The 16,053-nt window shown below is 39.3% G+C and overlaps 1 protein-coding gene across 1 annotated transcript in view; it reads right to left on the bottom strand.

Moving 5' to 3' along the window:
* Positions 1–13,087: 13,087 nt before the first annotated feature.
* LOC117876514 (ephrin type-A receptor 6-like) overlaps positions 13,088–16,053 on the bottom strand; it is a 193,134-nt gene continuing 190,168 nt past the window's right edge. The window contains exon 3 of the mRNA XM_034768807.1: positions 13,088–13,801. Coding sequence (XP_034624698.1) covers positions 13,088–13,801 — 714 coding nt within the window. The remainder of the gene's footprint in view (positions 13,802–16,053) is intronic.

Here is a 16,053-nt window from a genome sequence, read left to right as displayed (position 1 = left end):
CCTCAGTTCTCCTCATGGTAAGGTCAGCCCTGCCATCATGAGACCATTCAGACAACTTTTACTTATTTAGCACCAATGCACTTTCACCTATGTGCAATGTTTTTAAAAAATCAATTAACATTCTTCATTTTTTGAAAAAATCACTAAATCCTGAAGTGGCTTCCCTTTCCAGCTGCTTTATCAAGTCGATTGCAGTGCAATTTACACAGCTGAACAGGTCTGCAGGTGGGTGGGCTGCCAGGTATGGTGTTTTAATATGGAGGAAGCTAGGAAAACTTGCAGGGGCTCAGATTTTGCAGGCTGTTAACATAAGTAGTCGTGGAAAACAGATGTTCATATGTAATTATGTCACTGCTGTCATTTTACTTTAGTAAGGAGCAAATCATTTCAGTAACAGACTTTTAAATAGATTTCTTCAACTTTAAGATACTGAATATAAAAAGAAGATGATGTTAGTTTGGTATAGAAAAGTTGAACAGATAAAAGAGAAATATTTTGCAGCTTCCCAGTATGCATTTTATACACACATTGTATGCTACGGGGGAATATAAACTATGTGTGCATATAAAATAGATATAGCATGGAATAATTTTGGACATATTGGCATTTGGAAAATGAAAATATAAAAACAATGTAAACATAAAAGCCTCACTACTGATGCATGCTATACCACAAGAGCTAATAATATGATTTATGCTTTACTGTGTATCTGCTTTTATTTAGAGAAAATAATCTATACAGTACTTGAGTTAAAAAAAGGTCAAATACAATTTTGTGCAGCTTGCCAAGAGTTATCTGTAGTTAACCATATTCAAAAGCTTTGTCAAAGTCAATAATAATTGCTTTTCTACACTGACTATTATCCACAGAACACATAGTTCCTATGCTATTTCTCCATTATGTTGCTAGAATATATTAAAATGTAGTCTTTTGGAAGAGGTGCCAATCAAAAGATGGAATTAATTGGAAGCACTGAATTGCAGTGACATTTCCTCAATATTTAGGTTCAGAGTTAAATCTCTCTGTGCTTCATAGATACCATGCTACTCTACATGACAGACAGTTTATTAGTAATGTGTATTTTATACTGAAAAACAGAGCTTTTCTTGAAAATATGTGTGCTGAAAAACAGTGAAACTTGAAGCTTTTGATGTCAGCCAAATAAATAAATTACATTAAAAAAGATGTTTAATTTCTTTGGAATAGCAAAAGAATGTGTCTACTTTGCAAGTAATTCACACTAATATTTAGTAATTCACAGTAATTTCTAGTAGCTATTAAATAATTGTATGGAATCATTTTTTAAATTATTTAATTACTGGAAATTAAACAGTCACAATTACTAAATGAAAACAATACTACACCCAGGTTGTCCCAAGGTCAGATCCCTGTGCAAAGGCAGCCCTCCATGCCTGGGTATCTTCTCTGACTCGCAAAGAATGGAGGAATGGTCATCCACTTCTGTGGCACTTTTTCATTCTCCTTCCTGGGACATCATGGCGGGGTCAAGATCTATGTAGTGGAAGGGAGTGGGCGGGCTGCAGTATTTTCCACTCATCTAGGCCCCATAGAGATTACCCTGAAAAAATACACTAGTCTAGAGCTATATTATGCCATTCTCATACTTACTAAGATGTCTTGATTGAGCTGAGAGAGACTGGTATTGCAGAAACTACTCTGTTTCTGGCAAGTGAATGACAACAACTCAGGGTTACATAGGTGCTTAAGAGAAGGACCCTAAAAGTAGCTGTTCCAGGAAGAAGAGGATAAAGAAGCACTGGGTTCTGAGAATGGAATGGAGGAGGGAAGAGAAGCCTGGGCTCTGAATTCATGGCTGAAAGGCATAAATCCCAAATTAGTAATTAAAAACAAAAAAACCCAACACACTTATGTTTTATAGACTTGTGCTTTACTCAGAGTTGAAAGTATGCTGGTACAGTCAGGTACGGCTTCCCAAGGCCTGTGATTTAAAGGGCCCGGGGCTCCACTGTGGTAGTGGCGGCTGGGAGCCCCGGGACCTCTAAATTACTGCCGGAGCCCTGGGCTGCCGCTACCCCAGAACTCCAGCAGCGGGGCTCAGGCAGCAATTTAAAGGTCCTGGGGCTCTGGCCGCTGCGGGGAGCCCCGAGCCCTTTAAATCGCCACCTGAACCCCGCTGCTGGAGCCCAGGGGTAGCAGTGGCAGACCTCCAGTGGTAATTTAAAGGGTCTGGGGCTCCCCACAACGGCCAGAGCCCCGGGCCCTTTAAATCGTTGTCCGAGCCCCGCTGCTGGAGCCCTGAGGTAGCGGCAGCAGAGCTCCAGTGGTGATTTAAAGGGCTCGGGGCTCCAGCCACAGCAGGGAGCCCCGGGCCCTTTAAATCACCAGCCAAGTCCCACTGCTGGAGTCTCCGGGGTAGCGGCGGCAGCCGAGAGCCCCAGGGGCTCCATCAACGCTTTAAAGGGCCTGAGGCTCCGCTGCGAGGTAGCTGGTAGCTGGTAGCTGGTAGCTCCGAGGGTGATTTAAAGGGCCCGGGGTTCCCAGCCGCTACCACAGCTGGAGCCCCGGGGCCTTTAAATTGCTGACGGGTATTTAAAGGTCCCGCCTCTTCCAGTTGAGGCCATGCCCCCTGCTCAGGACTCTGCGTACCGGTAAGTCCTTTAAGTTACTTTCACCCCTGGCTTTACTTTACTGAACAGCTTTATTCCCTGAAAAAAGGGCCATACATGACTGATGAGCTTACATCACGCTCCAACAGAAGTGGGGCCCTAGAACTGGCATAGGAGGTTGAAACAGTCATGGGATAAGAGAGGAGGTCCTCTCATGGATCAGTAACTGGTTAAAAGACAGGAAGCAAAGGGTAGGAGTAAATGGTCAGTTTTCAGAATTGAGACAGGAACATAGCAGGGTCCCCCAGGGATCTGTACTGGAATCTGTGCTGTTGAACATATTCATAAATGATCTGGGAAAAGAGGTAAACAGTGAGGTGGCAAAGTTTACGGATGATACAAAAATTAATCAAGACAGTTAAGTCCAAAACTGACTATGATGAGTTACAAAACTTGGTGACTGGGAAACAAAATGACAGATGAAATTCAATGCCCAACCTCAAAAAAGATGTATCAAAAATACAGAGAAGGGCAACAAAAGTTATTAGGGGTCTGGAACAGCTTCCATATGAGGAGAGATTAAAAAGACTGGGACTGTTCAGTTTAGAACAGAGACGACAAAGGGGGGATATGATAGAGGTCTATAAAATCATGAATGATATAGACTAGAGAAAGTAAACTTAACACAAGAACCAGGGGTCATCCAATTAAATTAATATGCAGTAGAGTTAAAGCCAACAAAAGGAAAAACTTCTTCAGACAACGCACAGTCAACCTGTGGAATTCATTGCCAGGAGATGCTGTGAAGGGCAAAAGTATAACTGTTCAAAAAATAATTAAATAAGTTCATGGAAAACAGGTCCATCAATGGCTATTAGCAAAGATTGTCAGGGATGCAACACTATTCTCTGGATGTCCCTAAGCCTCTGACTGCCAGACACTGGAAGTGGATGACAGGGGATGTATCATGCGATAATTTTCCCATTCTTTTCATTCCCTCTGAAGCATCTGCTAATGGCCACTGTTAGAAGACAAGACACTTGTCTAGACGGACCATTGGTCTGACCCAGTGTGGTCATTCTTATGTTCTTATGGCCTCTGAACAGAAGGCCCCTGCCTCCTGTGGATCTTCATAGATCTATGAGGTGTTGGGGAGGAAGTGCGGTTTATTCCAGTATAGAAGGTTGGTAGTAGGAGAGGAGGGTGTGGGAATTATTTTGATAAAAGCTTCATGAGAATTTCACAAAATTTCAAAGTTTTCCTCTCCCAAAGGCTCCCTTCTGTGGCTTTTTTCTGGGAGGAAAAGGGTGATATGGTTGTAAGTAATTCAGGTACTGGACTGCCCACTTCCACGGAAAAAACTCATGGAAAGGAGGCAAATTCAGGATGTTCCACTTACTGTAGTTTCATCAGATCTTTTTTTTTTTTTTTGGGTGGGGGGAGGTCTTATTTCTCCTTCCTCATCCTCAAATACATTACATATAGTTTTTCCAACTTTGCCATTGATCCTCTCTCTAATAACTTACTTTTTCCCTATGTAATCTAAAATTAATATTTTAATTTCTATTTCTTTGCAATATTTTTCTTGGTCAACCTCTCATAGATGATAAAATTAGAGGAAGCCCAATATAGTGGACATAGCAAGGGAGTCTGGGAGCTAGCATTTTAGGTTCTTTTCCCAGATCTGTCATCTATACCCTGCTCTGTGCCTCAGTTTACCCTTCTATAATAATAATTGCTGATTAACCAGAAAAGTTGTGGGGCTTGGTTAAAGTTTCTAAAGAACAATAAGATTTTCACACAGTCACAACATACAATTTGGCAAGATAACAGTGAATGAATTTGCTGATAAATAAGAGGCTAGCAGAGGCTCCTTACTGGAGGGAAATAGCTCACTGAAGAGGGGAAGGGTCTCTGTTCCCAAAAGCAGCCAGGTGACTGTGCTGGTTGTTCCAGAGTTGCCTCTGCACTATTTAGGCTGTTTCAATTTAAGACTAACTGGTTCAAGGTGTAGATAAGCACATGTACACAAATATGTCGTCGATGTTACATTGATTTTTCTTCAGCAGCTGAAACTGACAGGCTGCAATGTCTCAAAATTGGACCCACCCCTCAGCCAGGGGCAACAGTATAATAAAAATAAGTACAAACTGTTACTACAGCTCATAATAGAATTGTACATCATACTCCAGGTTAGGACTCACCAAACTAATATGCTATTGACCATGTACACAAACTGTTACTTCTCTGTTTTGTGGTACGGAAAGGAATAAGGAGCCTAGAGAGGCACATGGGGAGACACAGAGAAAAGGGTTGAGTTAGTGCTCTGGGTCTCACTGCATCCGACCATGTGTTTTGACCCTTAGTAATGCCCTAAGTGTTTCCTAAAATCCTTTCTTCTCTACACACACAACTCCCTGTGCTCTTAGTTCTGGCTTCCCCACCACATGACACTGATCTTCCATGCAATACCTCTACATGGCATAGACTTGCACTTAGGTTTCATCTAGAATTTGTCTTCCATTAGCACCTGTAAAGCTGTATGGACACTTACCCTATCTCCCTATATTGTGTTGTTATTTAGTGCTTCTATTCCTTAAAGGAGAAATCCAGAACACAGCTGAAGAGCCAGTTGTGCGACAGGCAGTGTGTGCTGGGAATTCTGTAGGGGATGGGGGAGTAAAATTTCCCCAGGTTGTAGAATGGCAGCAGAGATGCTCCCCAGCAACTAATTAGCCTCATAACTGCAATAACTCCACCAGTTGCTGTGCTCTCCCACACCGTGATAGAAGAGGAATAACTTGTGGGGATCCATGGTTTCAGAGCGGTAGCCGTGTTAGTCTGTATCAGCAAAAAGAATGAGGAGTACACCTCTACCCTGATATAATGCGGTCCTCGGGAGCCAAAAATCCCTACCGCATTATAGGTGAAACCCCGTTATATCGGGGTAGCGGCGGCAGGACTCCAGCAGTGATTTAAAGAGCCCGGGGTTCCGTCCGCGGGGAGCCCCGGATCCTTTAAATTGCCACCCGAGCCTCGCTGCCGGAGTCCTGGGGCAGCAGCGGCAGGGCTCTGATGGTGATTTAAAGGGCCTGGGGCTCCCCACAGTGGCCAGAGCTCCGAGCCCTTTAAAGCGCCGCCAGAGCCCCACTGCCGGAGCTCCAGGGTAGCGGTGGCAGGGCTCCAGCAGTGATTTAAAGAGCTCCGGGCTCTGGCTGCTGCGGGGAGCCCGGGCCCTTTAAATTGCCGCCCAAGCCCCGCTGCCAGAGCCCCGGGGGGGTAGCAGTGGCAGGGCTCCAGCAGTGATTTAAAGGGCCACTCGAGCCCTGATGCCGGGCTATATGCGAACCCGTGTTATATCGGGTTGCGTTATATCGGGGTAGAGGTGTACTTGTAGTCACCTATCCACAGGGCCTTCTGCCAAAATGCAAAGTTATATGCCACCTTCTGTGGCTGCACAAAACAGCACTTGCAAAACTGCATAATTATCCCCTGGCTTCTCTGGGGAATGAACCCCCTACCTAGGTTCCCAGCACCTTGACTTCCCATCCTATGCAATGGTGCTGTTCTGGTTCTACTGGAAGATGGATCCTCCTTGGCCACTGTGGGGGGAGGGAGAAAGAGATTTCTCCTTAAATATATAACTTTGCATTTTGTTAAATTAAGTTTCTATTTGATTATTTACCAAGTGTTTCTATATTCTCCCTCTAGATATTTTCCTATACTGTACATGAGACAGTGAGATTAATTTGCTTACATAAGAGAGGTAAATGAATACTGGTAAAAACTCTAAGGAAACATTATGCTTCTGCATCCAAAAACAAACTTTCTGTTCTGTTGTCAGCATATTTTTTCTTTTCTTATGTCAGCAGAGATGTAACTAAAGCATGATTACCTCATGGGTTTTTTTGTTTTTGTTTTAATACCTTGGCACTGAGCAAGTTGGAAGTTGCCATATCATAACTCACACATTTTGTGAGATTACTCCCAGAAGCAAAGAGATGGGCTTTTGTTGTTGTTGTTGTTTACATTAATTTCTTCAGAGTTAAAATAATTTCTAAATAAATTACAAGAAATAATGCTGATGGCAGGATATTAAGGTATAAATCCTATAACTGTGATGTTAGTTCAAACTAGAGCTATTTGAACAACAGAAAAAGATACCTGTTTTACTTATTACTGGCAAATTTCAATGGTGCTCATACACTACTCTCTGTGTCAAATACTGTTTAATCAACTCTAATTCAGCTTCATTCTACTAGTTAATATCATTGGAATGCCCTAACCGAGTTAACCAGATAATTTATCAGTGCTCATCCTACATGTGAACAAATTCCTCCAGAAAGCCATACAACATTATTTACCTTATTTTTCTGAGAATATTCTTCAAGGACATGCACTGTATAGATAAAATAAATTGCTGAGTGCATTTTGATTGGCTGAGACCATGAAATGGCACACATGCTGATAAAGATATAACAACTATTATTTTGTACCACCTAATTTAAATGCACTCCATAAATAATGAATACATTCATCTAATTTTCACTGAACCATTAAGGAACCAGCCTTTAGCTAATAATAACCCAATTAGTGGTATGTTAGTCTTATGGAAGACTTATCTAGGATAGTCAATCAAAATTATTACGTGTGACTTTAATAGGGAATAATGATACAGATTATGGATCATCTCATCCAGTATTCTGTTTCTGACCATGGTGTATATAAAAGGCTTCAGAGGAGGGGGAACAAGTACCCATTACACACTGCAATACCAAAAGTACTGGGAATTCCTTCCTAACACAAACCAGCAACTAACAGCCTTTTTGTTGCTCTCCTAACTAACTAAAATGCATGTTCTCTTCCTATTTAAATGTCTACTCTTCACTCTTATTAAACTAGCTAGACCAATAATATTCTGCAAGAGTGAGTTCCATAAATTACTTGTACAGTGTGTAAAACAATTTCATTTTGCCCTTTTTAATTTGTTACCTCTGATGTTTGAAGGCCAGCTTCTTGTTTAATTTTGAGCAAAAGTGAATAGGAATATCAAATTGGCCTTTTCTGCAAAATTTGTTATTTTACAGATGTCTATCATATCCCCTCTTCTCTTCCCTTTTATAGTCACCTCCAACAATCCAAATTCACATCTTCTCAAGGATCACAAGTAAAAATTAACCATTTATTCCTAGTAGTGGTTTACACACTACAATCCACAATATGGCACATGTTAATTTCAGCATGATTTGCATTCTCTGCTCAACAGAAAAAGAATGTCATGGAAATTGGAACTCACAAGAAATGTGTACTGACAAAGCTGTGTAGAGAATCCTGCATAACACCTGCCCACAGTATGGTGTGACTGGCTCTGATTTCTGGTATTAGCTTCTCCAATTCATCGGTACTATAGTTATTCAAAATGTTTAATGAAACATAACACACTAGAACATATGTACAGAAGAGACAATATAACTATTTTTACTGAGTTCTTGAAAATACAGTTTGAAATTAAACTCAGTTTCATAAATCAAAGAGGGACAGATGATGCATACAGTTAATTCAGAGAAGACTGCATTTTTAAAGTGCCTGTCACTAAAATCTTTTTTAAAAGTACAGAGCATGGGAGCAATTCTGTACCCATTGCAGTCAATGGACTTTTTGCCACTGACTTCAATAAGAGTAGAATAAGTCCCTAAATCAGTAAAAATGGCAACCCATTCTAGTACTATTTCTCCTAAATATTCCAACATTAGCACCCACATTTTCAGTAGTGAATTTAATACATATGGATATAACCAGGCTGTCACATCCCTTGCTCAGACACATTCACTCTAAAATGGTGCTGCTGAAAAAAAATGTTGCATGGCGAATACCGACACTGAATCAGGAGAAAGAATTTGTTTACTTGATAAGTACACTTAGTGCCATAGCAGAGAGATCTGGAGAACTGAAAAGAAGAACCTAATGCGCACAGGCAGCAGTGAAAAAGGAGGCAGGCATTGGCAATTAAGTAACCAACTGAAAGGACAAGCGTATGCTGCATGTGTTTGGCCCCAGCTGCTTTATGGTTTGGAAATGGTGGGTCTAACGGAGACGGAGGAAAAGAAGATACAGGTAGTAGAAAATAATATACTGAGGAGAATGGTAGGAAAGGTAGACAGAGTGTGCATGGAAGAAATTAGGGGGAAGATGAACTTGGGACTCTTGTGATAGATAGGTTGGAAAGCAGAGGTGAGCTGGAGATGCAGTAAGAATGGAAAAAGAATGACCAGCAAAGAAAGGATGGGGGGAAGAGGACAGCTAAAAGGATGTGGAAGACCACGGATACAAAGGAAAGATTCTATCAAGAGAAGTTTGCAGAGAAAAGGTCTGGAACTCCAAAACCTATGAACCTGTGCCATGGACTGGAAGGAGTGGTGAAAAATCGTGGGTGACTCCAACCCTGTGTAAACGGGAAAAAGAGTCAAGAATAAGTGAAGTATGAATATTGACATGGGTACAAAGAGATGACCAAATCAGTGTAAGTCTCCAGATATAATTACATAACATTAATTTCAATACACGAGGTATTTCTGGTTAAGCTGCTGCTAATAACTTTCCCACCAGCACCATGAAATTGACATGATTGTTGACAGTTTCCCTGCAGCCCACTGAATTTTTAAGAGCAGCAGTAAAATTCACCAAAGATTTATTCATCCACTTTGTAGCTGCTTAGTGAAACTATGAGCAGCAGAAAGCAGTGTTTCCACAGATTCAGAAAGACAGTGCTGTGTCAGTGGATATTTTGTAGTCATCTTCACATCTTCAAGAGTAAGAATTTTTTTTAGTTCAGTGGAAACTGATCCATCCTCACCATGAAAGGCTTATTATTCATCACTGGCAGGTGAGTGGGTGGATTTCTCAATCCTTGATGACCCGTAATTCAGCAAACAGGAAAAATATATACGGGGAATATAAAATGTATTAATATAGTTTTCATAGTTAGCCTTTTCCCTCTAGTAACCCTTCAGCACATGCACAATATATCAGAACAAATGTTAGCATGGGATAATGTTAAGGAGTATGACAATTAATTTGGGGTAGAGAATGACACTAAATAGCTCTGATCTTAGGGAGGTAACCAATTAACTAGCCTTTTCTCTTGCTTCACACACAGACTCGGAGTGTCATGAGAGAGTTTATCCACTGAGGGGTACTGATGTAAGGGCATCAAATAGTGCGAACGTTCAGATATCTCTGAGATACAATTGTATGAAACTTCAGTGAGAGAATTCTAGAGAAGTTCCTTGGGGACACAAATGGAATTCTGTTGGCAATGTTTGGAATAAGCAATAATCATGGTGATCTTAAACACACACAAAAAACAATTGGTTTGGTGTGTGTGCTTTTTTATTTTATTTTACACTCTTTTTCCTTTTTTAATAAATAAATTAGAAATTTCAAATGCTGCATTAATTTCTGTACCAAACATATAATTTTCAAATCATTTTAAGATTTAATTTGTGCATAGACTTGATGGCTTAGAAGGTTGCTGATGGGCAGCAAGATTTTTTAACTTTTAAATTACTGGTTCAGACCTCACCCTGGCTAAGAGTGCTCCCAGATAGTTATGATTTGATGGTTGTTTGGGGGGGCTATATTAAATGAGTTGGTTATCCCAGTTCAGTTTATTTTGACCAAGTATCCACATTCCAAAACTAAACACAATAAAAACACCCTGCAATCAGACTTGGCAGAGATGTATGTCTGTACTGGCAGTCTAATGAAGCGCGGAATCTTAAATACCCTAGCAGTGATTCCTCTAGATCACCATTTAGGCACACTAGTTGGTGAAAACAAAACACAAATGTACAGTAAGGGACTGAAAATTAGGAAGACCAGTGTCAACCTTAAAATACATGGCATAAGGCTGAAGATGTACAGATGGATGGAAATGTCAGCCACCTTTGAAAATAATTTATATCTCCACAGCAAGCCAAAAAGAGAAAAAACCCTAAAGCAGTTATCTTAGAACACAATCTGTTTAAACATTAACCTGTCACTCTCTGGGCAATTAAATAAAAAATAAATACTCTACTAAATAAGCTTTTAGGCACTCCTGTAGTTCAATATGCTTCCATCTAGGATATGGTTGTTTAACAGTATTCTTGATCCTCTTACTGAATTAACAAAGGGAGTCAATGTATAGCAAGAAGCTTCACAGTCACTCTCTCTTGGTTTAGGATGCAGGTAGCATTGCTCACACATAGTCCTATAGTATGAATCACACGATGCAATGGAATTCACAAAGTGTGAATAACTTTTGTTGTGGAAAATTCTTCCCCTATGAGTCAGTCAGAGATAAAATGAAATCCTATGTGAAAAAAATCATAAATATCTTAACTGTATATAAATTTCTATTGACGATGTTGCCAAAAATTGGTATCTTTCTGATGGATAAATTTCAGGAGACAATGATAATTTTTTGTCATCACAACAACACTGGAGAAAGTGAGGTCCACTTTCTTATGGCAGTATATGAAATTTTTTAATGCACCAGTGCTAATGTTCTCATATTCTCCATACTATTTATCTATATTAAGTTTCTACACTGTTGTCCATCTCCAATAGCAAAGTCCCTTGTGTAATTTATGGAGCCCTCTGGCTTTTCTCCCTCCTCCTTACAAGCCAGACATTAGACTAAAGCAGGCAGAGACCTTTGTGCAAAGGCAAGTGGTTTTATACAGTGGCATTCCCTCTATAACTCACTATTCAGGAACAGAGTCACCACATTCACAAACCTATATGCAGTTGTTACAGAAAGGAGAATAAAAGAACATCAAAAGCAGATATGTTCTCTAGTAGGGCCTGATTGTTTCTGAAGCTGGCCAGCATATTAACTTCCAGGATATGCAGCAAGATGAACAGAAGCAATTGCCTATATCACTAGTGGAAATAAATGGCACCCTTCCATGCTGGTGGAAAGTCAGTATTGACAGGTATATTGTCTGCTGACATTAGGGTCAAATTCATCCCTGGTATCAATGTAGTTATTCTAGGGATACATTTTTACTAGAATAGCTGTCAACGATAGATCTCAAAGACTTTTCAGGATGCCTTGTGATAGACGGACATGCAACAATCATTGCCATGAGGAAACCTGCTGATAAACCTGATAGCTTCATATTTTGGATGCTATAAGATGCATTGCTGTTACCAAAGAACAGACATCTTTGAGAGGTACTGAGAACAGTCTGTCAACACATGCACATGGCTGAAAAGAACTAGAACTATATGACCAAATTTTCAAATTTTAGGAGGGATGTGCCCCAACCTCACAAAAATTCCTAATCTTACCCAAGAATGGGACTTTATCAGAGTTTTATCTGAATGTCTATTTGCCATGTACCAAAAAATCAGGAGGTTGAGGTCACAGGTGGACTTTTCAACTGAGTAAAAAGTTCAATCATCACCAAGTTCCAATGATACACCTCTACCCCGATATAACGCTGACCTCAGGAGACAAAAAAATCTTACCGTGTTATAGGTGAAACCGCATTATATCTAACTTGTTTTGATCCGCCGGAGTGCGCAGTCCCGCCCCCTCCGGAGCGCTGCTTTACCACGTTATATCCGAATTCATGTTATATCAGGTCACGTTATATCGGGATAGAAGTGTACATCCTCTTTCTGAAGAGTCTGACACAAATAGTGCTATAGTCCATAAACAACACTTGACAGCTGCAGAAGACTTTATTTTGTTAATCTTCCTCTTCTTCTATGCTTTAATCCATGCATGTCAGGCATAGCCAAGAAATGAAAATATTTTCCCTTTGATGCCATCTTCAAGAAATTGCTACTTGTTCTGAGAAATCATTCATGCCCTTCCATGCCCTAACAAAATGCAATACTATATTTGTCCTACATATTATATCTATCCAAAATAATACTAGCACACAAAATGATCTCCATGTAAAGTTTTAAATCACAAAACTACTGAATAGCATTGGGGTAGACATACTGTAATTTCCAAGGAGACAACAAGAAGCAGCCAGCAGAAGATTTCTTATTGTAGTACTTGTTTTGATGCAGGAGAGAACCATCCTGTATTTTTCAAAGCAAGAAATGGTAACTGATATTTGTTTCTTAAAAATTCAGACTTACTGAAACACCAATACTGGCTATGCAGTATAATTCAATACTATAATGAAACAGAATTTGAGTAGGCTTATTTCTAAACTTTCACATTCACATTGAACTTCTGTGCACACTCCAGTAAATCTTCTTTTCTCTCAGACTGAACTCAACATCCACATATTTTGTACCTAATTACTTTACTTGATATTCATGCAGCACTTAAAACTGTTCATTCTGAATGAATGATTATAAAGCTGTCACTTAGAAACTAAAAGTTTTCTTAGAAACCAACAATAACATGACTTAAAAAGTACATTTTGCTTATAGAGGCATTCCTTAGAAATATGTGGTGCAATATTTTCAACAAACAAATGCTTTATTTGTTATGCAGATAATTGCATAAGGTAACTTTTATAAAGTGCTATTTTCTTACCATGGCAGGAACCATCCACTTCCTCATATCCTACACTGCAGATGCATCGCCCAAGAGGCACAAGCCAATCCCCATCTGCTCCACAATACAATTTTGGAGTATCCCGCTCCTCAGCGCTCTTCACACAGGAACCCCGTACTTCCACCAAAGAGGAAGAATCAACCCTTGGAATAGTATCAGGAAACATAGCCAAGTTACGAACTGTGAAAGGGCACTTTTTGTAGTAAACGCGGACAGAGACCAGAGCAATGCAGGCTCCAATGTCCTGGAAAGCAAGATAGAATCCTTTCCTGTTTATTGGCCCAACCTCACGAACTTCTGTGTTGAGTTTAAGGATGCGGTCACCCAAATCCATCTGGGTAAAACTCTCATCAGCTGCAACAGTATCAATTTTAGTGTATTGGTTTGGCTTGAATTTAACTCCATGGGACTCATCTGACTCCATGTAGTAAAGGTTAAAAGTTTCTTTGCAAGTTCCCAGTACCCATGGAATGCTGTTGCAGTCCCGCAGGGTAAACTTCATTTCCACATAAATTTTCTGGGCTGCATCACGGGAGATCCAATTTGTACGAAGCCAGTTGTTTTGGTTTGGTTCCATTACATTACATACCTGGTAGGTGTGAATGGGACGATTGTGTTCATCCATTTCAGTTATGGCATCCCACTGAAAAGAAAAGAAGTTGTTTGAAAAACCAAGAATCATAACCTATTTTTTATGTGTGTATATATATAAAATATAGGTTTATATATAAAAACCTTAATAGAGTTAGAACATTTCCTTTACTTACAAATTAGAGCTTAGATATTAATTAGAAGAAGGTTTACTATGGAAAAGATAGTTTGCATCTTAGAAGTTCCACGTTGAAAAGAACAGAAATCGAGAAACTGTATCAGTAAAACAAAATTTCTAATGATCTTGGCTTCAATGGGGGATGAAGTTACTTGGCATGTCTCAACATCAGACCCTATATGTTCTGTATTACTTTTATTGTCTCTTCATCAACCAGTCTCTGATAGCCCTCTGGTAATTTTTGTTGCCCTTCCTTCAACAACATGAAGCTTCCAAATTTTCGTACAGCATTCCAGGTGTGGTATAACTGTACATATTGCTAAAGATGATCACTTTGTATACATCTGCTTCTTAAGACAGATACTGTATAATAACTTAGCAAGGGTAAAAATAGCTTTTGAATAATGTGGCTATTAGCAAGTTCATGCATGGACTCCTTGCCAAACCGTAGCATTTACAGAGTTTAATAGGAAATCATGCCTTTACCATGTAGTCAAACTAATATCTCAAAGAGCATACAGAATTAGAGATAAGCCCATCTTGTGAAGGTTAGATCTGAATCAGAATTTCAATGTTCTCTGAATTTGGAAGGTCAGGGCGTGATCTATTTTTCGAATTCTGGACTCTCTGTACAATGAATAATGTTTTTGTATGACCTTTCCAATTGAAAAATCCAATGTGAATGTCTCCAGTAGGATTCTTGCTACAAAAGTGTTTATTCTAATGCCACCTGTGAAAGACTTGTAAGAGGCTTACTTTATTATGAAATCTACTAATTTAAAGGGACCAGCACTGGTTATCAAATATATACTCAGTAAAGTTGAGCCAATAATCATTTTACCTCTGAAGACTCATTAACAATAATAGAAACTCAGGATACGTGTATTTCTGTTCCTTAAGAAGAACTATACTCGTAGTATAGATCTAGGCAGTATATAGATCTAAGGCACTAAGTTCTGAGTGGCCTTTCAAACGTGCCATTCTCATACGCCATTCTAGATGTAAACTGAGATAGCAGTGAGTTGAACAGTTGTTCCTAAATATATCACTGAAAATGCCAGACTTCTTTCTTTTAGTGCTATAAACCATCACCATTTACATTAAACTTTTATAGATTATGTTTACAATGCTATTATTTTGAACATATATTGAACATATATTGAATAAAAGTTGTTTGCATGCGTATTAGTTACTAAGACACTGTATGAAAATATCAAAATGAAATTGGTAAAACAATTCGAAGTAGAGAAGTCCATGCAGTAAATATATATATATATATATATAGAGAGAGAGAGATACCTATCTCATAGACCTGGAAGGGACCTTGGAAGGTCATTGAGTTGAGTCCAGCCCCCTGCCTTCACTAGCAGGACCAAGTACTGATTTTGCCCCAGATCCCTAAGTGGCCCCCTCAAGAATTGAACTCACAACCCTGGGTTTAGCAGGTCAAGGCTCAAACCACTGAGCTATCCCTCCTCTGTATTTTGTCTCTTGACACCGAATTTCATTTTACCATGTTAGTTACATAACAAATGTTATGTAAAAATGTGCATTAGAATTATAGTCAATATGCAGTTTCAGGTGCGATAAGGGAATAATTACCTTCAAGTCATTAAAACAACATTATTCAAACATGAATTCACATATTGTTAGCACATGATACTAAAAATATATTGCCCACTCCACAACAGACAAGACCAACATATTCTAATTTAGGTATCTATGTTAAACACCTACATAAATGCTTTGGTTTTTGGAGATGTAGAACATCTATCATTTCTATTTGTTTCAATGCCCTGAGGAATGTGTACTTTATTTAGGGGACTCTAGACTGAGAAAACCTAGATTGTCTGTGCTGAATATAATCTATGAGTCCTATAGCACATTCACCATTTATGAACAAAGGAACTGTTCTAACCTGATTTTGAGGCATCTGTCCTCGGTAATGAGGACAAGAGATTGCCTCTTTACCTCCTTTCATTGTGGATATGAGGTGAAGAAATTAGTTAAAGTATTAAGCTCAGTTTTATAGAAGTCTAACCATTTGATGTCATCTTAAAGGACAATGTGAATACTCAAATGTAGAGAAAAATAATATTGCTTTATTCCATAACTTTTAAGAGTGT

The sequence above is a fragment of the Trachemys scripta genome, chromosome 1 (genome assembly GCF_013100865.1).
Source record: "Trachemys scripta elegans isolate TJP31775 chromosome 1, CAS_Tse_1.0, whole genome shotgun sequence".
Taxonomy (NCBI): domain Eukaryota; kingdom Metazoa; phylum Chordata; order Testudines; family Emydidae; genus Trachemys; species Trachemys scripta.
The sequence above is the reverse complement of the archived record's forward strand: the minus strand, read 5'-3'. Positions and strand labels throughout refer to the sequence as shown.